Consider the following 22282-nt stretch of genomic DNA (forward strand, 5'->3'; position numbering starts at 1 on the left):
CTACAAAGTTTCGTTGTTGTTTCCCCTTGAATTCTCTTTCTGATTTTTTTTTTTTGTAAAAATTTTATTTATTTATATGAGAGGAAGAGCAGAGATAGTGACAGAGAGCAAGAGTGGGGAGGAGAGGGAGAAGCAGGCTCCCCGCTGAGCAGGGAGCCCAATGTGGGACTCAATCCCAGGACCCTGGGATCATGACCTGAGCCGAAGGCAGACGCTTAACCGACTGAGCCACCCAGGTGCCCATCTCTTTCTGATTTTTTTTTTTAAAGATTTTATTTATTCATTTCATAGAGACAGCCAGCGAGAGAGGGAACACAAGGAGGGGAGTGGGAGAGGAAAAAGCAGGCTCCCAGCGGAGGAGCCTGATGTGGGGCTCGATCCTGGGACTCCGGGATCACGCCCTGAGCCGAAGGCAGATGCTTAACGACTGAGCCACCCAGGCGCCCCTCTCTTTCTGATTTTTGATAGGTTTTTGTTGCATTAAGTTCTTGAAAAGTATCAGTTTAATTTTATGATTTCTTTGGAGTTTGTGCAAAAAAAAAGTCCTTCCCAAATACATCTCTAGCTACTCTTCTTAAGTTTTTGTTTTGTTTTGTTTTGTTTAATGTATTTATTTGAGAGAGAAGGGTGGGGAGAATCAGAGAGGGAGAGAAAGAAAGTGTGTGTGCAGGAGTGGGCGGGTTGGAGGGGCAGAGGGAGAGAGACAAGCAGACTCTGCACTGAACATGGGGCCTGATGCTCTCTGGGCTCTATCCCAGGACCCAGAGATCATGACCTGAGCTGAGACCAGAGTCAGATGCTGAACCGATTGAGCCACCCAGGCCCCCATTAAAGTTTTATTTTTGACAATTAAATCTGAAATTCTAGGTGAATTAATTTTGGTTATAAGTTACATACTTATAGTTAACAAAGTTATTCTCCATTTGTATTGTTTCTTTCCTCACTGATTTGAACCTTCTTAAAACTAAATCCTTATGTGCTTGTGTCTGTTTGGGGCCTTTGTCTTCTGTCTTGTTGATCTGTTTGGTCTTGATCTATTTTCATACCTTTTTAATTACTGTAACTTCAAAATATTTCATTAAAATATAGTGCACAAGTTTTCCCTTCAAATGCTTCTTGGATATTCTGGCCTATTATTTATCCATATGAACTTTAGAATTATTTTGTCCATTCTCCAAAAACATTCTTTTGGAATGTTGATGGGGTTGCATTTTATATAAAATATATATACAAATATATATTTTATATAAAATATATATAAAATAATTTGAGGGTGATTGCCAACTTTACCATCTTGTATTTGTTCACCTAGGAATATAGTATTATAGACAAGTATTTTCAAGTTCACGGAATCAAGTTTAGGAGCATTCTCCTTACATGTCTATGGTTTCCACAAAAACAGTCACGATTTTTTATGTATGACTAAGCATTTTGTCTCCTTACTAAGGATGCACATAGTCTCTCTCCACAAATTAGCTCTAAAGAGGTTAAGGTAACTTGCCCACGGGCACCTGGGTGGCTCAGTCAGTTAAGCATCCAACTCTTGATTTTGGCTCAGTTCATGATCTTAGGGTCTTGAGATCAAGCCCTAAGTCTCAGGCTCTGTGCTCAGTGGTGAGTCTGCTTGAGATTCTCTCTCTCCCCCTCTTCCTCTGCCCTCCTCCTGTTCACAAGCTCATGCGTGCTCACTCTCTCAACTAAATAAATCTTAAAAAAAATATAAATAAATAGAGAGGTTAAGGTAACTTGCCCAAAGTCCCACCAACTGTAAAGTGATAGAGGTGAGCTAGGGCCAGATGGGACTAAGCTCAGAGCCCAAAATCTGACCCCCTACACTCTACCACTCCCCAAATAGTTAAGCTACCCACACCACATGACTTGTCGTTCTGAATCCTAGTTTTAGCTTCCTTATTATCAACAGGGCTTATCCTAAGTAAATATTTCTTTGCTGGAGTATAATATAGTAGCCAAAAAACCCTGATGACTATTCGTTTGGGGAGAATAGGGGGGACAAGTTTTGAGCACCTCAGTACTTGGTTGGGAGCATATGGAGAAATAGGCCCTAGTGTGTCAATGCTTATAAGTCATTGGTTGTGGAGCCTACTTTGGGATTTTATACATTACCCATTCCTACTTGCCAAGTACTTAAATCCTCAGCATATACCAGACGTTAACAAGCACAAATCCTTAACTTAGTCTTAGAATCCTCACCACAAAGAATTGTGTTTAAGACACGCCGTCTCTTACTGATTACCCAGGAGGCATGCCATATAGTATGCTCATCCTAGGTTGTCCAAGTCTAACTGTGTGGATCGAGCTTCCTGGTAAGAACAGCTGTTGAGCTTTCATATCTTTAAATCTCTCTCACGATAATAGAGCGGGTTTACCTCCTTGGCAGGGCTTTTCAGTTACTTTTCTTTTACTGCTTCCCCCAAGTCCCCAACCTCATCCTACTACAGATTTTCATTTTTTGTTTGTCCGTTGCTTTTGAAGAAAGGATATTCTTTGTGGCAAGAATTGTGAGGGCCCAAGTTTCCGTTGGTGTTGTTACTGCTATTAGTCCTGGTGTGTACAGGTTTTATTTCCTTTGTAGAACAGATGATAACTTCAGTTTCCATTTGGTGATGTGTGGCTTTTATAAAGTGAATCCTATTTTCCACTAACTTTTATTTTTAAACAGAGCTGTGCTTTCCTGGTAAATATCCTTAGTTTGCTGGGCTGGAAATCTTGTGGGCAAGGCTGGAAAGCATACCATATTTTGTTTGTTTCTATTGATTTGAGGCACTTTTGCAACTATACACCCGTTTGCAGAATCCAGGTGGTCTCCTCCAACCTTTCTTTTCTCTTGCTGTTATTACCCCTCACATTCCAAGTACTTACACTTCCGAGGGAGCCAGTCCTTCCACGTTCACTGCTCCTCGGGCTCCGTGGGCATCTCCTCCCTGGGAGCCACTATGTAACAGAGCTGCGTTTCTGTGTTGAACCTTGTCCCCATAGATGGGAACTTTCAAAGACATTTCCTAGTTCACTTGGACAACTTCTATTTGAAGCTTCAGGTTCAGTGAAATGGATCTGTGCCCTACTTTGTCCATTCTCTACATAGTTAATATTATGTAGAATGAATTAATTCTAAATGACATCTAGCGTCAGGCAGATTACCATGCTGAGGAATGTGATTCCAAATTCTGAAATACACATATTGAGGATAAGAATTAATAACCTAATGAAATTTGGGGATGATAAATAACTAAAATAATTTCTTATCTTAAACAGAACTGGAAATGCATTATTAAGATAAAGTGAAGACAGGTGCTTTGGAAAATCAGTTGAAAATTTGAAAAATTTGACTAAGCAATGTACTCTCCCAGATTTGTATTTTTAGTAAAGTCTGTGTACTTTCTGTATAATTCTGTACACAGTCAAATTACTGAAAAAATTCAAAATGTTAATGCTATTTTAAAAGTTGTTCTTTCTTTTTCAAGAAATCATTTATATACATAAGTGTTCTGTGAATTATGAATGCATAAAACTATGGCTATTTACATTTTGGGCACTAATGTGTCAGAGGGTCACATCTCTTTTCTCTTACCTCTGAGAAAAAGTTACATTCTGGTATACAACTAACTTTGACATGAACAATTGCACACAAATAAGATTATTATTAAAAAAAATACATCACCATTTTTCAAGTTGAGTATACTAGTAGGTTTACCAAACAGAATTGAGGAAAAAAAATTTTTGTAATTTCAAAACAAATGATCTCTTCCCTTAAGTACACTTAAAACTTGTTATTCAGAGAGCAACAATTTTCTCTAAGATATATTAACAATATTTTAATCAAGTGTTAATATCTTTTTAGTTGTGCTACTATGTGTTTATGACTATTTTTATGTATTTATTAGTCAAGAGAAATGACACTCATGGAGTTTATATCTCAAACTATGTTTTGTTTATTTTTAGTGTTCGCTTTGGCACTCCTTCCAGGCAGTTCTCTTGGCAACAGTGGTGTTGCCTCTGCCTGTCGTGTGTCTTACGCAATTAAGCTCTTCCATTATATCCCCATCACAGCTTACTCCATGTGAATGTTCTAGCTGTTGTATCCGGCCATTAACTTATATAATTTTTCCTATAGTCAAATTTTAGTCAAATTTTTTCCCCTAAACACAAGAAAGAAAAGATTTTATGAGAATCTAGGCAATGAATTTTAAATGGAAAAACATCAGAGTGTACTAAAGGTTTTTGTCTTTTCCTCCTGCCTCATTCCCTCCTGGTGCCAAAATTTTTCTCACACCAGGGTAGGAGATTTGGATCTGGCCACAATAAGTAGAATTTACTTGTTAAACTCTGTTTCTTATAAACCCAGCACAAGAGAACCTGGAATACCTAGTAGACGGTACATGGAGACTGTGTCCAACCACACTTGTTGTAATGAACAAAAAGGCCAGCGCATACGGAATCATTTACTCTCTGGCCGTAGCTCAGCAGACCCCAACTGAGCGAGTCTTGGGAAGGAATAGCAAATCCTTCCAAGAACTAACCACAGACGAGCTGGGTTTCTGTAGGAGCTGAGCTCGGGGCGGTGAACCTTCTGTTAGTGTGATTTGGGGTGTCAGGAATAGGCTCAGTAGACATTGTTCATTCATTTCTCAGAAAAGAATGTGCCAGGTCTTAGGTGGGAATTGGGGGCTGGGGAGAAGGATGCATGTAAGTCTAAGCAAAAGCTATCATGGAGAGTTACATGGTACAGTGAGAGTATGAATTGGGGACATTTGACTTCATTAGGTGTGTGGGTAAGGTGGAAGGTTCTCCTGGAAAGACATTTGAACTGAGATATAAAACCTTGCTATTCAGGGGCACCTGGGTGGCTCAGTCGGTTAAGCATCTGCCTTCGGCTCAGGTCATGAGCCCGGGTCCTGGGATCGAACCCCACGGCGGGCTCCCTGAGCAGGGAGCATGCTTCTCCCTCTCCCTCTGCCACTCCCCCCTGCTGGTGCTCTCTCAGCTCGCGCGCTCTCTCTCTCAAATAAATAAATAAATACTTTACATAATAAAAAAATAAAACCGTGCTATTCAAAATGTGGTCCATGAATAGTTTGCTTGAGTGTCATCTGGGACCTTATTAGATATGCGGATTCTCCAGTCCTGTCCTACACCTACTGAATTAGGCTCTGCATTTTAATAAGATCCGCAGTGGTTTACATGTACATTGAAGTTTGAGAAATGTGATCTAAAGCTTCAGTGGGGCTTGAGGTGAGAGTAAGGTTAGGAGCACTGGAGTGTCCTAGACAGAAGGAACTGTGTGTGCAAAGACCATCTTGCAGGGGAGCTGGTTATGCCCTAGGGACTGAAAAGAGGGCTGGAGCCCAGGGGTGGGTGGGAGCATGTAGCGTCCTGGCAGTCAAGAGAGGAGTGTTTCAAGGGCATGGGTATAGCAACATAGCTGAAAACCAAGAGACGGACTGAAAAATGTTTGATGACTTTGGCAGAGATTTTTGGTTACCATTTGGAGGGCTTTTTTGATGGAGTAATACAGGTGCAAGCCAGTATGAATGAGTTGAACAGTGAGTATGGGGGGAAGGGTGAGCAAAAGAGGCAGCTACAATAGATCATTCTTTCTTTTATTCAGTACATTTGCTGAACATTGTTATATACAAGACAGTGAGAATGTACAGATGAGGGACTAAGTCCAACAATAGGGATATAGCCTAAGTTGCTATGGGAGGACAGGGGCAGAGTGGCTAAATAGGAGGTGTGTGTGTGTGTGTGTGTGTGTGTATGCATACACATATGTGTGTACTGACTAGAAGAATAAGGTGGGGAACAAAAAGTTAATCAGAAATAACCTCCCAGGTGGGTTGATACCTGAGCGGGTTCTTTAAGAATTTGCCTGATGATATGGGGAGCAAGGACAGAGCTCAGTTTCTGCATAGGCAAGAAGGCTTGAGAGGGCATGGTGAATTCAGAATACTGTGGGCATTCCTGATTGGCTGCAGCATTGGCGGGGGGAAGTTGAGGCAGGAGAGAAGAGATGAAACTGGATCATGAATGACCTTGAATGCCATTTGAAGGTGTTTGAATTCACCCTGAGAATTTCAGGAGGACCAGTGAAGGATTTTAAGCAGGAGGGTGACAAGGAAATTTGAATTTCAGAATAGGTACTCCGAAAAATGTGATAGAGGAGGAGTGAGAGGGAGGTCAGACTGGAGGCGTAGAAAAGCAGGGGGGCCAGTTGCAATAGTAATCCAGATACAGAGTGGGGAGTGCTTGATCAAAAGCAGTAACATAGGGAATGGAGAGGAGGTGAATGACCTTAAATTTGGAACTACTGAGTAAACAGTTTACCAAGATAGGACATAGACCTTGGGGAGAGAGCACCCAGTCCAGATAGAGACTTGAGAATCTTTAATTTATTGATTAAAGCCATAAGGTTGCACAGAATGATCCCAGACTGAACTCCATAGTAAATACTGGAACAATTATGATGAACCAATGATCAGCATTAATCTCGTACCATTCATCAGGAGGGATCATTAGAAGACTGTTTATTTGAGACATGCTGGTTATCTGCTAAGTACTGTGACTGAAATATGAAGCAGATAAAACTGGTTATGTGTGATGGCAGGAAATATCGGACATGATTTAATGGTGGCCTGGCTTCCTCCTGCTGAATGGCCCACCTCCGCCTGTGTGTGTGTGTGTGTGTGTGTGTGTGTGTGTGTGTGTGTGTGTATGCACGCACGCAAATTATCATGATCGCTAACCACTCTTTTATAGAGTTAGAGAATCTAGTTCATACTCTCTTTGCCTTGTGGCGTCTATGAAAAGTATGTTTGAATTTTATGGTAGTATTTGTTTTTTTTTTTTTCAAGAAGATGTTAAATCGTTTATTAATTACACACGATAATGGATGAGGCACAAGCTTCAGTCCCATCTATAATTTTATCTGATACTGTAATTCAGTTTAGATATATTGCATAGGATGTGCCAGCAATCATATTAATAACCAAATAAAGTTCTTTTAACCATGAACTCCAGGTCACAACACATTAACTGTCAGTTCAGCTACACCAGGGTTTCTGGAGACTGTGGCTTCTGTGCCCAAGCAGGTTGCAAATACATTTCAGACGGAACCTGGTATCACCTTGAAGGAATTCTAACTTCACACTGTTAAGGTAGTTTGCCAAGATGGCGTCAGAGTAGACTACCTTTACACAACACATTGTTTAAAAGACACATTTATTCAGTGCCGTGATCAAACTATTACATTTAGCAATTGGCAGCATGGGTGCAAAAAGAAAAACAAAAAACACACAAAAAAACTACATTAAAACCCTTTCTTGGAATGCTTTACATCTTCCACAGAACAGGAACTAAAATAACCTGCTACACAATTAATCACTGGTTTTTTTGCCCGTACACATGAGTATTGTCTAAAACATGTCTTCTTTGTAGCAGCTAGGCCCTGCCCCCACTGCGCTCGGCTGAGTTCACAAATCTGCTGTAGCCTGTAGCTTTCCTGTCACCTCTGTGTCTCTCCTCCTGTGAAGCTTTCTTTCTTGGCAATGGTGAAAACCTGCCACTGCTGTAGCTACTGCTGCTCCTGGAAACACCGTAGCCACCTTGGTTTCATGGTTTGGCAAAGTATTGGCCTCCACCGCCGTAGGGGCCAGAGCTTCAGCCTCCAAAATTTTCTCCTTTCATGGGTTCAGATTTTGAAGAGTGATTGTTGTGGATGCCCAAATCACTATAGCTCCTGCCACCTCCAAAACTGCTTCCATCATTACCAAATGCATTAAAGCCATCCCCACTGCCACTATAACCACCACCACCTTGAACTGCCCCCAAAGCCACCTGACCCATAGAAGTTTCCTCCATGACCAAAGTTGTCATGCCCACCAAAACCACCTCCACAACCACCACCAAAGTTTCCAGAACCACTTCGACCCCTTTGGCTGGATAAAGCACTAGCCATCCCTTGCTTAGATAGGGCTCTCCTTACTTCAAAATTGTGGCCATTCATAGTGTTGTATTTCTGAATGACAATCTCGTCTGCAGAGTCATGGTCATGAAAGGTTACAAAAGCAAAGCCTCTCGTTGCCACGCCTCGGTAAGTCATGATGTCAGTCCCTGCTCTTCAAAATAATCTCTTAAATGATGTTCTTCAGTGTCTTCTTTAATGCTACTGGCAAAAATTTTTTTCACAGCCAACTGGGCACCATGTCTTTGAGAATCTTTTCTTGAGACAGCCCTCTTTGGTTCCGTAACTCTTCCATCCACCTTGTGTGGCCTCACATTCATGGCTGCATCCACCTCCCCTGCAGTGACATACGTGACAAACCCAAAGCCTCTGGAGCATTTGGTGTCTGGATTTCTCGTTACCACACAGTATAAGAGCATTCCCCATTGTTCAGAATGGCTCCTCAGACTCTCATTGGTTGTTTCAGAGCTCAAATCTCTGATGAAGAGCTTCCACAGCTTTTGGGGCTCTGGGAGACTCTGACTTAGACATGATGGCGGCAGGAGGGGAGACGTTAATGATGCTTACTCGGCAGCATCCATGGGTAGAAAGTGAATTTTATGGCAGTATTTGTAAGTTATTTTTCCTGGACCATTTTTTCCCATGGTGATTGATTAAAAAGAAAAAAAGAGAAAATATTTCTTGATAAATGCAGTTATTATTTGTATTGTTCTTTGTTTCTAGGTTTCTTCCACCAGCAAAATAAGAAAGGGAGAAACACCCACACCTTTCTACAAACAAAAACGTTGGAAAGGAAAATATTGTATCTCTATCAAACGGCACACTGTTATCATAGCATCTTATTTTCAGCTATTTATAATGAAATATCAGTTACTGAAGTTCTTCTCATAAGCTATTCTTCCTGGAGGCTTTATGCCATAATTTTCAACTATGTCTAGTTATATAATCTTCATCAAGGGGTTAAATATTTTAGGTGAGATTCATAGATTTAAATGCTTGATGTTAGATTGGCTTCCTGTATTATTATTAGGAAACCATTTTTTATCCATGTAAACGACAAGACCAAAAATTTTTAATAGATGTTAGATCTTTGTCTACTAAATTTCTCTCTCTTTTTTTTGAGATTTTCTTTATTTATTTACTTAACAGAGAGAGACGCAGCGAGAGAGGGAACACAAGCAGGGGTGAGTGTGAGAGGGAGAAGCAGGCTTCCTGCGGAGCAGGGAGCCCGATGCGGGGATGATCCCAGGACCCTGGGGTCATGACCTGAGCTGAAGGCAGATGCTTAATGGCTGAGCCACCCAGGCGCCCCTACTAAATGTCTTTTAAAAATATTATATACATTTTTCAGGCAGCTGCCTGAAAATGGTAACCTTGCTTTTTGTATGTTGTTTAAATTACATCTGAAAATGTCTTAATATTTTATTTTGAATTTGTCAGTGATTTTCATTTTAAATGTATATTCAGTATATACTTAATCATTTACTATCAGCATTTATTTATTATTGCTCATTCATTTATTTGTTGAACTACCACCTGCCCTTATATGGCTTTATCATCTAATTTGAGAAACCAGACATATAAAGAGGAGGATTAAAAAAAAAAACTTGGAGTATACTACATAGAGAAATATCTTTAATTCAACAAATTTTATTAATTACTTTGTGTGCCTTAAACATAGGAATTACTCAGCAAGTTGTCAACTGTGTGAAGGAAGGGAAGCTGTGGCTTCTGCCCTTTTAGAACCTTGCAAATTAGATTTTAGAGGAGTTGGGGGAGGACATAATATGATGATACTGATGATGGTAGGTAGGTGAATATAAACTATACATTAAGCTCATTACATTCTCACAACAACCTTATAATGTAGCCTAATATTATTTTCTTCATTTTATGGATGGAGAGAACTAAGGCCTAGACAGGTCAAGTAATTTGTCCATGGCCACATAGTTAATGTACGAAAGATACAGGGTTAAAGGTCTGTGTGACTTGGTGTCCCATTCATACAGCCACCATATTGTATGAGAGCATCAAAAATTATATGATGTCACAAATAGCAGAAATGCAAGGAAAAATTGATAATTGCCCTAAGAAGCAAAATTGAATTTTTATAGAGATTTAGCTGAGGGGCAAATTTCATCTATTTGGGGAAGATAAGGAAAGACTGTTATTTAGCAAATGCAAATTAAAGTCAACTAATACAATGTACACTGTGTATATTGAATTCTCATAGAAAGCTTTCATTCTCTGTTTTTTTGAATGATTTAATGAGTAGTAAATAGACAGAAGGGTGGTTCTTAAATGCAGCTGTGAATATATATTACTGTTACAATCACAGTTATTATTAATTGTAGTATAATATTCACATTATGCTACATGATGAATAGAACAATAAATAAATACAATATTTGCTCTCCAAAAGATGTTCTGTAAAGCTTGCCAGTTTTCTGAATGTGGCTTTGTTAAATGATTGGATAAATTCTGGTCTTGAAATTGCCTCTTCATAGCACTAAAACAAATACAGTAAGGGAGCTGAAGTCTTACTCAAGTGAGTAAAGCATGATGTTCTTTGTGTGTCCAATTTAAAAGAATTATCTCATGATTTTTAACACACAGCTCACTTCTTTTGAATCTGGCACGTGAAGAGTTTTGAGGAACAGAAAATAGGGCCTGTAGGAAAGGCCAGGAAATGGCATTATTTATCTGAGAGAATAAGCAAGCTCAGGAAATAATGTTTCAAAAATACATTCTAAATAATGTCCCTGATTCTATGATAACCTTGTTTCACAAAAATCCTGAGGATAGTTATTTGAGGATATACTTTGACTTGTTGATTTGGTTGGCTGTGTGTGCAGATCTTCCTCAACTTACAACGAGTTTACACCCAATATACTGCATTTGATACACCTAACCCACCAAACGTCATGGCTTAGCCTTGCCTACCCTAAATGTGCTATGGGCTCGTTAGCCTACAGTCAGGCAAGATCATCTAACACAAAGCCTATTTTGTAATAAACTGTTGACTATCTCATGTGAGTTATTGAATACTGTACCGACAGTGAGAAACAGAATGGTTGAAAGTAGAGTGGTTGTTTACCTTGAGACCGTGTGGCTGACTGGGAGCTGCGGCCCGCTGCCGCTGCCCAGAACCACCAGAGTGTCATACCCCATGCGTAGTGCTAGCTCGGGAAGAGATCAAAATTTAAAATTTGAAGTATGATTTCTACTGAATGTGTATTGCTTTTGCACCATCATAAAGTTGAAAAACTGTAATTTGAAAATCATGGTAAGTTGGGCTCTGTCTGAATAACTATTACAATGCCCACATGGTGGGGACGTGTTTGTTTTTGAAGCACATATACTAAAATTGAAATGATACAGAAAATACAGGGTGTAAGGCATTCATGTAAGGATAACATGAGATTTAGAAAATATTCTATGGTTTTTGGAGTGCCATGTTTATAGATAGGGTGGCTCAATGTCATAAAGGTGTTAGTTTAGTTCTCCTGAATAAATCTACAAAGCGAAAGCAGTTCCAATAAACATCCCAGTAAGATTTTTAATGAACCTAAAAAGTTGATTTTAAAGCTCCTGTGGAAGAGCAAAGGGCCAAAAATAGCCAATTTTTGGAACAGGACAATTTTGAAGAAATATGAACGTTGGAGATTCATTAAGCTCTAAATGTGGTGCTGTTACAGGGAGAGACCGAGTCCACAGTAGGGAGCACATAAACAGACCCACTCAGGTATAGATGGTTGGTACGTGAAAGGCCTGGCTTTGCAGACCCATGGAGATGGATTAGGCACTGAACAGACTGTTCAATAAATGTTGCTGGAACAACCGGCTAATTGGAAAAAATACATATTTTCTTACTTTTAGCCACAAACAAAATCAATACCAGGGGAGTTAAAAGCTTAAATGTGAAAATACTTCAGAACCTCTAAAAGAAAACAGAAGAATATATTTATACACTCCTGGTAGGCAAGGATTGCTTAAACAAAATACGAAATGCACAAATTACAAAGGAAGATTTGATCAATTTGACTACATTTATAACAAAAATTTGTATGAATAAAGAAAATCCCATAAAATAGAAGTGAAGACAAACCACAGAGTAGGAGATGTATTTTACATGTAAACAGCAAAATACTGATATCCAAATATATAAAATTTTAATTAGAAAAAAGAGAGGTAGAACAATTAAAAAGTGGACAAAGGATTTGAACAGGCAATTTACAGAAGAATGATAATATACACATAAAATATGCTCAAGTTAGCAGTAATCATGGAAATGCACAATGAAATATTGATTTTGTAGAAAAAAGGGGAAATTGCCTTCTGCTCGTGTAAGAGGAAGTTTGGACAATGTCTGGACAACATTTTGGACAATATCTGGTAAAACTTTGACTTAACTTTTCCATTCTAGAGCAACTCTGACACCTGTATCCAGGAGACATTTATAAGACTGCTCATGGTAGCATTTAATGCAAGTTAACAGTAGAAAGAATATATGAATTGTAGAACAGTCAATCAGTGGAATACTATTTGGCAGTGAAAGTGAACTAGATTTAGCTGCATCCCCATAGACAAATCTAAAAATGATGATTAACAAAAAGTTCTACAAGGATATACTACATGACCATTTTATTTGCAGTTCTAATACATGCAAAAACAATACTATTGTTTAGGGATATCTACAGATGTGATAAAAGTAAAGGGACGTGCATTGGGATGATAGATACCACATTCAAGATGATGGTAATCTTTAAGAGGGGAGGGAAAGAGGTTAGATCAGAAAAGGATACACTTTATTTCTTGAGGTAGGGGCGAAGGCTGCTTTATTAGTCCTTATACCTTTTAATTGAAAGTTTTAAAAAGCATAGTTGGAACTTGAAGAAAACCAGTTATTAGATAAAAAGAGAGGGATTACTGATTCATTCAAAAACGTTAGTATTGCAGTGAGGTTGCATTTCTTATTCACTCATGTCTTAATTTCTCTTGATTGCTGTTGTGCACACAGAGAAGGGGGCAGCTTTCTGAAAGGTGAACAGATGGCTCTGTTGAGACATGTGGGTGAAACTAAACCAAATATGGCTTTCCACGTCAAACTTCCATTTTTTTCCAAGATGTAATATAAAATATCTTTAAGAAATACATCATTGTATAATATAAGCTATTACCTGCCTCAAAATTTAGATACACGCACGCGTGCACCTTTTTTGAACAGAGTGCGGCGTCATAGTTTGTGTTTGCCTAATCATGTAAGAAGTGAAACATAGAAGGAAATTTTTGTACAGATTTTATTTGTCCTACTTGTATCCTACATGTTCATGGCTTCAAAATTAATAAGCTTCTCTAGAGATGAGAATAAAGATTAAAGACAAAGACAGTCGATTTGCTGCGGCAGCTGCCTTTCCCGAGCGGCCTGAATTAAGCATTCAGATGTTGTAGTTGATAGCTGCGTAGGGGTGTGTTTTTCAAGTCTTCTGACAAAAATGAAATTTCCAATTTGGCTTGAAGAAGAAAAATCAAAGCCTTCTGTAAGACCTTATCCCTAAAGCCTGAAGGCTCTTTCTTTGAGAGAAAGATGTATGATTTCTTCCAAGGGACAAACAGAAGTCTTTTTCAGCTCAGCCAACGTAATGTGAGAGACACAGATTTCACATGACATTCTCCGATTTTATCCAAGAGATACTTTTAAATCAATAAGGCTTGAGCAGGTGGGTATGTTTCTGCAAGGATATACACTACACTGTGCAGATACACAAAATAGAAGACTTGTGGTTTTCTTCTTCAGGATTTTCTTCCTAATGAGGTTAGAAATTGGGAATGAATCTTTTGGTGTGGTCCTCTGACAATCCCACATGGGTGAGTCTATAGCTCCTTTTTCTGTTTTCCTGATTGGTTCATCCACTCTTTGGTTAACACAGGATTTTTTTATCTCAAGGAGAAAGCTAAAGATAGAGCAACACTGAGTCACTCCTGAAAGACAGCCATACTCTCTCTGTCAGGATTCTCAGATGAACTCAGTGACTGTCTGAATCCTTTGTGCTGATGGTAAACTCAGCGTAAAAGCCTCCTACTCTTTGACCACCACTTCCTGCAGTCCTCCAGTTTTGATAATTCATCAACCCCAGAAGGGTCTCCAATCCATTGAGCCTCCTGCCTTTTCACTGCCCACTTCCTGTGTCCCTCTCTTCTACCTTAGATTCTGTAGTCCATTATTACAGCCATGCTCTTGTCCCTTCCTCCCTCTGTTGTACTCACCTGAAAAATTTCAACCTGATTAAATCTATTTCTTTGCCTACTGTACACCAACACCCAAGCAACTGATTTTGACTAGACAGCCGTGCTGACTGATTGCATCTTAAATTTATTTATACAAAGTTCCAGGGCACTCAGCACGGCGTAGCCAACCCGTTTACTGAGTAGTTATCACCTCACTGTCCTATGACATCAATACTCTCTTTCTACTAGATCTTTTCCATCAGCACACGTTTATAATGTATTTACCATCTTTAAAAAGGAAAACTTCATTTGACCCCTCATCCCTATCCAGCTCCTGTCTCATTGCTCTGCTCTCCTTTAAAGCAGAACTCTCCAAAAGAGTTGCCCATATTTGATCTTCATTTCTTCATTTTCCACTCTTCTGAATCCACCCCCAATTAAATTTTGTCCCCACCATTCCACTCAAGGTCAAGGTCCCAGTGATTCACTGAAATCAGCCTTTCTATAGCACTTGGTCCTGGTGATCACCCCCTCTCCTTGAAACTCTTCTGCTCCTTGGCTTCTGGGCCACTACCCTTCCCACCCCTTGGCCCCTAGTCACCTTTCCTGCTCCTTCCCTTCCTGCCTTTTGAAGTCTTTGCAATTCTTTTCTTGTTTGACTCCCCCCCCACCAACTGATCATAGGCCCATGGCTATAATATTTACATGCTGAGCACTCCAACTTCAAGGCAACAGAAGTTCCTGTATTTGGGACTTTTCCAGACCTTGCTCTGTGTATCTCTTCATCTGGCTGTTCATTTGTATCCTTTATAAAAACTGGTATATATACATATATTCAGATAACTCTCCACAACTTCTCCACAGAAGTCTAGAATTATATACGTCCAATGGCATTCATGACTTTTCCCTTTGGAAGTCTAATAGGTATCTCAAACTTAACATGCTTAAAATTTATTTTCTACCTTCCCCATTTAAAAAAAATACATCATCAATGAAGCTATATCATAATATAGCACGTTACCCAGCTTTTTTTTCAGAACCCTTGTCATTACCTGACATTGCATCACGTATCTGTATATTTATTTTCCTGTTTCACCCACTTGAGTATAACCCCGTGTCCACAGGCTCTCTCTTGTTTATTCATTCCTTATGGTAAGCACCCTAATCGGCCTTTAAAGATGTCCATGTCCCCTTTCCCAGAATATGTGGATGTGTTTTCTTACATGGCAAAAGGGACTTTGCAAATGTGATAAAGTTACGGGTCTTGTGTCAGGGAGATTATCCTGGATTATCAGGGTAGGAGCAATAGAATCACTCGGGTCCCTGTAAGGGAAAGAAGGAAGCATGGGAATTAGAGAAGGAGTATGACAATGGAAGCAGAGATTAAAGTGATGGGGTCATGAGCCAAGGAAGGCAGGGGCCTCTAGAAGCTGGAAAGGGCAAGGAACAGTCTCTCCTTGAGAGTCTCCAGGAGGAACACAGCTCTGCTAGCACCATGCTCTTAGCTCCGTAAAACCTCTTGGACTTCTGACCTCCCGAGCTTTAAGTTCATACGTTTGTGTTGTTTTAAGCAACTAAACTTGTAATTTGTTACAGTAGCAGGAAACTAATACAGTTCTGTATCTCTGCTGTTTAGAATTTGTCTGGCATGTAGGCATTAAGTAAGAAAATGTCTTTTGAATGAGTGTTATGTCTTCCTTATTTTAGATCCCATATAGAAATTATTGAAGTTTCAAATTTGTATTCTAAATGTTATTGAAAATAAAGAATCCATTCTTTATTTGAAAATAATACTTACCTGTATTTTTATCCAGGCAAAAGATATTCTTTGTTATCCTAGTCTATTTCAAGGAGGCATTTCGTGTGTTGTGTGTCCGCGCGCGTGCGTAGTGATGTAAAAATCTCAGAATATCCGGAATGGAAAGGACTTTGAAGGGCATTCATTTGAATTTCCTGACCTGATGTTTGTATATTTTTCATACTATACCCCAACAAGTGACCATCCCATGTCTATTTTAGAATTTTCAATGATGGGAAACTCACTTTAGCTGGAGGGGTCAAAACACTTTTGGATAGATTTTTCTGACTTTTGTCTGTTTTGTTCTCTACTTACAAAGTTAAACCAAGACTAAAAATATTAGTTATAAGCTAAAACTGACTTATTTTAACCCATGTATTAAAGATCTATCTGAAGCCCAATCACTGATTATCTTTACATGTGAAATGCCTACTTTTGCAGAAAGTCTTTATGCTAGGCCATCAGAAACCATCAAATATTCTGGAGGGGGAATGGTGAGTAAAACTCAAGAAGTGATTTGCAGATCTGCAGATTTGCAGTTATGTGATAAATGCTTCCATTAGCTCCCTCATAGGAGGCACTTCAGGCAGTAATTTTAGTAGAGAAAGGTATTGGCTTAACTTTGGGTTTTTACTTGTCTCCAAATACTGTCGAATTACTAATATTTCTGTTTTGTTGATGGCTCAACTGATATAGAAGTCAGTGAATTCGAATCTGTGAATTCAGCTCCGTAACTGGTGAGCCCTGTCAGTGTCCTATGCACGTGCCAGACACCTGAGGAATGGTCAAGTTACGGCCCCTGCCCTCAAGAGACTCTCTCATGAGCTAGTTGGGAATATAGACACGTAAACACAAATGTAACAGGAAATGACCGTGCTCTACTGATGGCAAGCGGAGAGGCACCAGTGATTAGTTCTGGCTTGCTCACCCAGACAGGGAGTGGGTGAGAGGGGAGGAGGAAGGGGAAAGAAGGGGAGAGGAAGGAAGGGAATAAGCATAATGCGTGACCTTCTATGTGTAATAGAGCAGCACAACACAGTATCTCGAATGTTCCATTGTTAATTTTATAAATAGTAGTTGTTTAAATGTGTAGACCTTGATTACATTGTTGGAGGTTATTTCCTGATAAAAATTTGCTTGCAAATGCCATGATTTTCACTTTCTATTAATGTATTTTAAAAATTCATTCTCAGGGCACGTGGGTGGCTCAGTCAGTTGGGGGTCTGCCTTTGGCTCAGATTGTGATCTTGGGATCCTGGGATTAAGCCCCAAGTCAGGCTCCCTGCTCAGCAGGGAGTCTGCTTCTTCCTCTCCTTCTGCCCCTGCTCATGTGCTTTGTGTCTCTCTCTCTCTTTGTCAAATGAATAGGTAAAATCTTAAAAAAAAAAAAAAATCTAAAAAATTGATTCTCTAAAGTAAGTGGCAAATGAAAAATTTTGCATTACTTTTTCCATGGCATCTAAACAATCTGTTAAGAGTCAGTTGTCCCCAGAATGTCAGATGTTTTGTATCTAGCTCTCAGGACTATCAAAGTTGTTGGCATTAGTCAACTCTGTCTCTCTTATTTTATTTTGCATGTTCAAAGGGAGAGTCGAGCCTTTTGACCTGTAGGCATAGGGTTTCTCGGCCACTCAGGTGTACTCATGCACTTGGTGAGGCTGCATTTCCCATCTTTGAGGTGGCCATCGTGGGCCTATCCGACGAAAACTTAGGGGTGGTGATTGCCCTGCCATCCTTTTGGATGACGTGGTTTCTTGGAGAACTATAAGCTCCACGAAGAAAGGTAGCACATCCCTCTTGCTCTCTGCTGCAGCGTTAATGCCCACCATAGGAGGCCTTTGCTTGCTGAATCAAGCAATCAATGAATTATTCTTACCTCACTGTACTTCAGGTGTCAGCAATAAAAGTAGGAGCTAAGGGAACATGGTGTGATTTCTTCCTTTTATGGTGCACCAAAGCACCACTCTTTTTTGCAGTCTCACAGTCATGTGTTGAGCTCCTGTTTCTTTTTCATTCCGCGCTGCCAGTGATGTACCAGGCACCACGGGGGTTCTAGGCCTTTCTCTGGCCACAACAGAATCCTCGAGAGCAGGCCGTGCATCATACTCACATTTAATATCAGTAAATGCTTGCTGTGATGTCAGTGCTCGGTAGGCATTTACCCAGGAAAAGAGTAGTAGCAGCTTGGAGGTAGGAGAGGGCCCAGGTGCACTGGGAGCAGCAGAGACAGCAGCCTCATTTGCTGGACTTCTGATAGCCCAGAATCTTAACGTATTTTTTCCCTTCTCAACCTTTTTAAAAAATTTCATGAATGAGCATGTTGAAACTTCCCCAAGCCATGCATCTCTCCCTTTTCCTGTACAAGCAGGATGCAAAGTCAGGGTTGGCTGGTGGGAAACAAGTTACTAATTTCTAGGTTCCAATGCCTCTGAGAAACAGAACGAGAGATATGTCAGTTGGCTAATGTTGTGGAATGTGGGATGGAGACCTCGTCCCTTTCTCCTCTCTCTGCCCATATTCTTGGCTGTGTTTCATTCACCTCCACATGTCATATGATAGTCATTTATTTGTTGCTGGTCCCAAACAAGAAGACCATTATTAAGGCTGTATTGAGATCTTTTACGGCTTAGACTAAGGGTCTTAAATCTTTCCTTTGTCCATTTCCTGTTACCCTTTCTTCACTAACCACCCTGACTGCAAAGCCCCGGAGTTCAAAGATGGTTGCTTAATTAGCTCGAGGCCTTTTCCCATGGATGATCGGAACTGTTGCTATAGCATCTCTAGTGATATTTGCGTGTACATACGGAGGTATGTCGTGACCCGTGTAAAAAAGACTGTCTTGGTGATATGGAGCGCCTGGTTTCTATCTGTGAGAACAGTAATAAAATTGGATATCGGTGGTTAACATATTCTAAAGTATTCAAGTTCCTACTAAGTCCAGGGGATACAGTCGTAGGGGAGTGGCCATAGCACAGTCTAGTGAGGGAGACAGCAATACGAACAAATATGTAAACACAAACTCTGATCAGTTATGGAGGAAAACCTGTGGAGGAGGCCATCTTGGAGAATGGAGAGTCTGGTTTCAGTAAGGTGTCGGGGACAACTTTCTGAGGTGACAATGAAGCCAACATTTAGAGATCAGAAAGGATTCAGCTGTGCTGGAAGGGCAGAGTAGACTTTGCAGGCAGAGCAGAAACAATCTTAAAAAAAAAAAAGTCTGTTGTCTGAGCAGGAATTATTTATTTTGGGATGAGGATGGTTGTACATGGCCATCCCCACCTTGCCCCTAGTCAGTGAGGTGGCTGCCTACGATCCGGAATGCGGACTGATTGTGAGGCAGGACATCCGGGCAAATACTGCGTGTACCTCATACTCATCTCTACGTGGCTTTCATTTCTGTCTTTGTCACCAGCCGCGAGCTGGGGACCCAGGTAGAGAATTGCTGTATGTTGCTTTCCTAGTTCCCTGAGCTCAGAGCAGAAAGAGGTGGGTCATAGTTGCATCTGGGCATGGCTCATGAGGAGCGTTAAAAACCCTTTGTTAACTTGTTCTTCCATGATCTGTGATTGCTAGGAATTTCACTTCTGGACATTTTAAGGACAATTTTAGCTTTTCTTCCTCACATGGTGTGAATAATTCAAAGGGTTAGTAATGGGATTGTTTTGGGGTGTGGATTTTAATGAGTGCTTCATCTCCTAAAATAATACCACTCAGGTATTTTAACATTGTCAGGCACATCACAAAGGGGGAAGAATAGGGGGTACAGAGCAAAACTCTTCAGCAACCAGGATGGTTTTTGAAGATAAATATAGCCTGCTAGATAATAAAACAAAAACGTAGGTTCATAAATTTCTGAGGGTGGAAAGTGGAAAAGATAAGTTACCAAATGATTGAAGGGTCCAGAACGTAAGCTTCAGGAGAGCAAGATCTTGGGTCATGCTGCCCACTGCTGGGTTCTCACTGCTTAGAAGGGTGCCTAGCACAGAGCGAGGCCCTGGGAGTATGTGCTGAGTGAACAAACAGAGAGACTGTGAGCAGATACACTTAGGTAGGTGGGACTGTGAAGGTGTATTTTATACATCCTTTTAAAATAAACTGGAATTGCAAATGGTGATTTTGAGTTTGTTTTTATTATTTTCAACAAATGGCAAATTTGTAAGATTTCGATAGAGGGAAACTTGTAAGTTTTCATCTTCCTAAAAGATGGCTGGGATTCTCACGGAGAAAGTGGCTTTGATCCCAAAGTCACGTACCTGGAATACTTCAGCATCTCTGAGATGTATGATTGCTTATGGTTCATACATCTGTCCCACGTGTGTAGCCTGGGGCAAATTATTCAATCTCTCTGTATCTCTGTTTCCTCGTTTGTAAAATGGGAATATTAGTAGAACCTACCTGATGGGATTATTGTGAGGATTAAATCAATTAATATATGTAAAGTACTTGAAACAGAGCCAAGTACATGGTAAGCTCTGTAGGCTAATGGTCGTCAACAGTCATCATCATCATCAGAAGTATACTTCCCACATTTGAGGTGACCTCTGTCAGGAACTCTCACGTGATAGCCAAAAATGTAAAACTGATTAACATTTTTAAAAAACCCTCTGTAGTGTGTATGTTTGTATTTTTGTTTGTTTTCATAATAGTTTTAATAAGATACAATTCACATACTATAAAATTCACCCTTTTAAAGTATATAATTCAGTGGTTTTTAGTATATTCACGAAGTTGTGTAACCATTACCACTGTCTAATTTTAAAATATTTCACCACTCCAAAAAGCATTTTAAGAACATTTTTTTCTTCCTTCCTCCTTCCTTCCTCCCTCTCTTCTTCCTTCCTTCCTTCCTTCCTTCCTTCCTTCCTTCCTTCCTTCCTTTCTCTTTCTCTTTCTCTTTCTCTTTCTCTTTCTCTTTCTCTCTTTCTCTCTTTGATTCGTTTGTTCATTCATTTGTTCTTCCTTGCTTTCCCCCTTCCTTTCTCTTTCATTCTCTCTTTCTTTCTGTCTTCCCTCCTTTTTCTTTCTCCCTTTTCTTTCTCTTTTCTTTCTCTCTTTCCTTCCTTCCTTCCTTCTTTCCTTTCCTTTCCTTTATTCTTTCTTTCTTTCTTTTTTCTTTTCTTTTCTTTCTTGCTTTCTTGCTTTTCTTCTCCTCCCCCTCCTTCCCTCCCTCCCTCTCTTCACACCCAACATGGGGCTTAAATTCATGACCCTGAGATCAAGAGTCGCATGTTCCACCGACTGAGTCAGCCAAGTGCCCCAGAATTTTAGAACATTTTCATCACCCTCATACCATTACCAATCTCTCCCCCTTCTTCTCTCCTCCAAGCTCCTGGCAACCACTAATCTCTGTCTGTTTTCATATATTTATCTGTTATGACCATTCCATGAACATGGACTCATACAATGTGTGGCCTTTATGTATAGCTTCTTTAACTTAGCCTAATGTTTTCAAGGCTTATCCACATGGTAGCAGGTATTAGTTCTCCATCCCTTTTGTGGGTAAATAATATTCATTGTATAGATATACCACATTTTGTGAATCCATTCATTATCACAGCATTTGGATGCATATGGAATGTTTCCATTTTCTTGGCTATCATGAATAATACTTCCCTGACATCCATGTATAAGTCTCGTATGGGTGTATGTTTTCATTTTTCTTTGATATATACCAAGGAGTGTAATTGCTAGGTCTTTTGGTAATTCTGTGTTTAACATTTTCAGGAACTAACGAAACTTTTCAGAAGTAGCTTCACCATTGTACAATCCCACTAGCAAATATATGAGGGTTCCAATTTCTCTATATCTTCACTAACATTTGTTATATTTTGTCTTTTTTGTTTTAGTCATCCTAGTAGGTATGAAGTGGTATCTCATTGTGGCTTTGATTTGCATTTCCCTGATGGCTAATGATGTTGAGCATGTTATCATGAGCTTATTGGTCATTTGTGTATCTTTGGAGAAAGACCCATTCAGATCCTTTGACCATTTTTGAGGTATTTTTCTTTTTATATTTGAATTGTAGGAGTTATATGTTCTTTATATGTTCTTCAACAAATCTCATCAAATCTATGATTTGCAAATGTTTCCTTCCAGTCTATGGGTTTTTTTTTTTCAGTTTTATGATGATATCTTTTGAAGCACAAAAGTTTTTAATTTTGATCAAGTCCAATGTATTAATTTAGTCAGTCATTTGTACTTTTGATGTTGTATCTAAGAAGCCTCTGTCTAATCCAAGGCCAGGAAAATTTATTTGTATGTTTTCTTCTAAGAGTTTA

The 22282-nt window shown here is 39.7% G+C and overlaps 1 protein-coding gene across 4 annotated transcripts in view; it reads left to right on the forward strand.

The window, feature by feature from the left end:
* POC1B (POC1 centriolar protein B) overlaps nt 1-22282 on the forward strand; it is a 99002-nt gene that overhangs the window by 69121 nt on the left and 7599 nt on the right. Inside the window, exon 10 of one of the 4 annotated variants that reach the window (XM_026499928.4) lies at nt 8702-15994. The exons of the other annotated variants lie outside the window; for them this stretch is intronic. Coding sequence (XP_026355713.2) covers nt 8702-8869 — 168 coding nt within the window. The 3' untranslated portion in view covers nt 8870-15994. Of the gene's footprint in view, nt 1-8701; nt 15995-22282 lie in introns of those variants that run through there. 4 annotated transcript variants of the gene reach the window in all.

Source organism: Ursus arctos, unplaced genomic scaffold (assembly GCF_023065955.2).
Source record: "Ursus arctos isolate Adak ecotype North America unplaced genomic scaffold, UrsArc2.0 scaffold_21, whole genome shotgun sequence".
Taxonomy (NCBI): Eukaryota; Metazoa; Chordata; class Mammalia; order Carnivora; family Ursidae; genus Ursus; species Ursus arctos.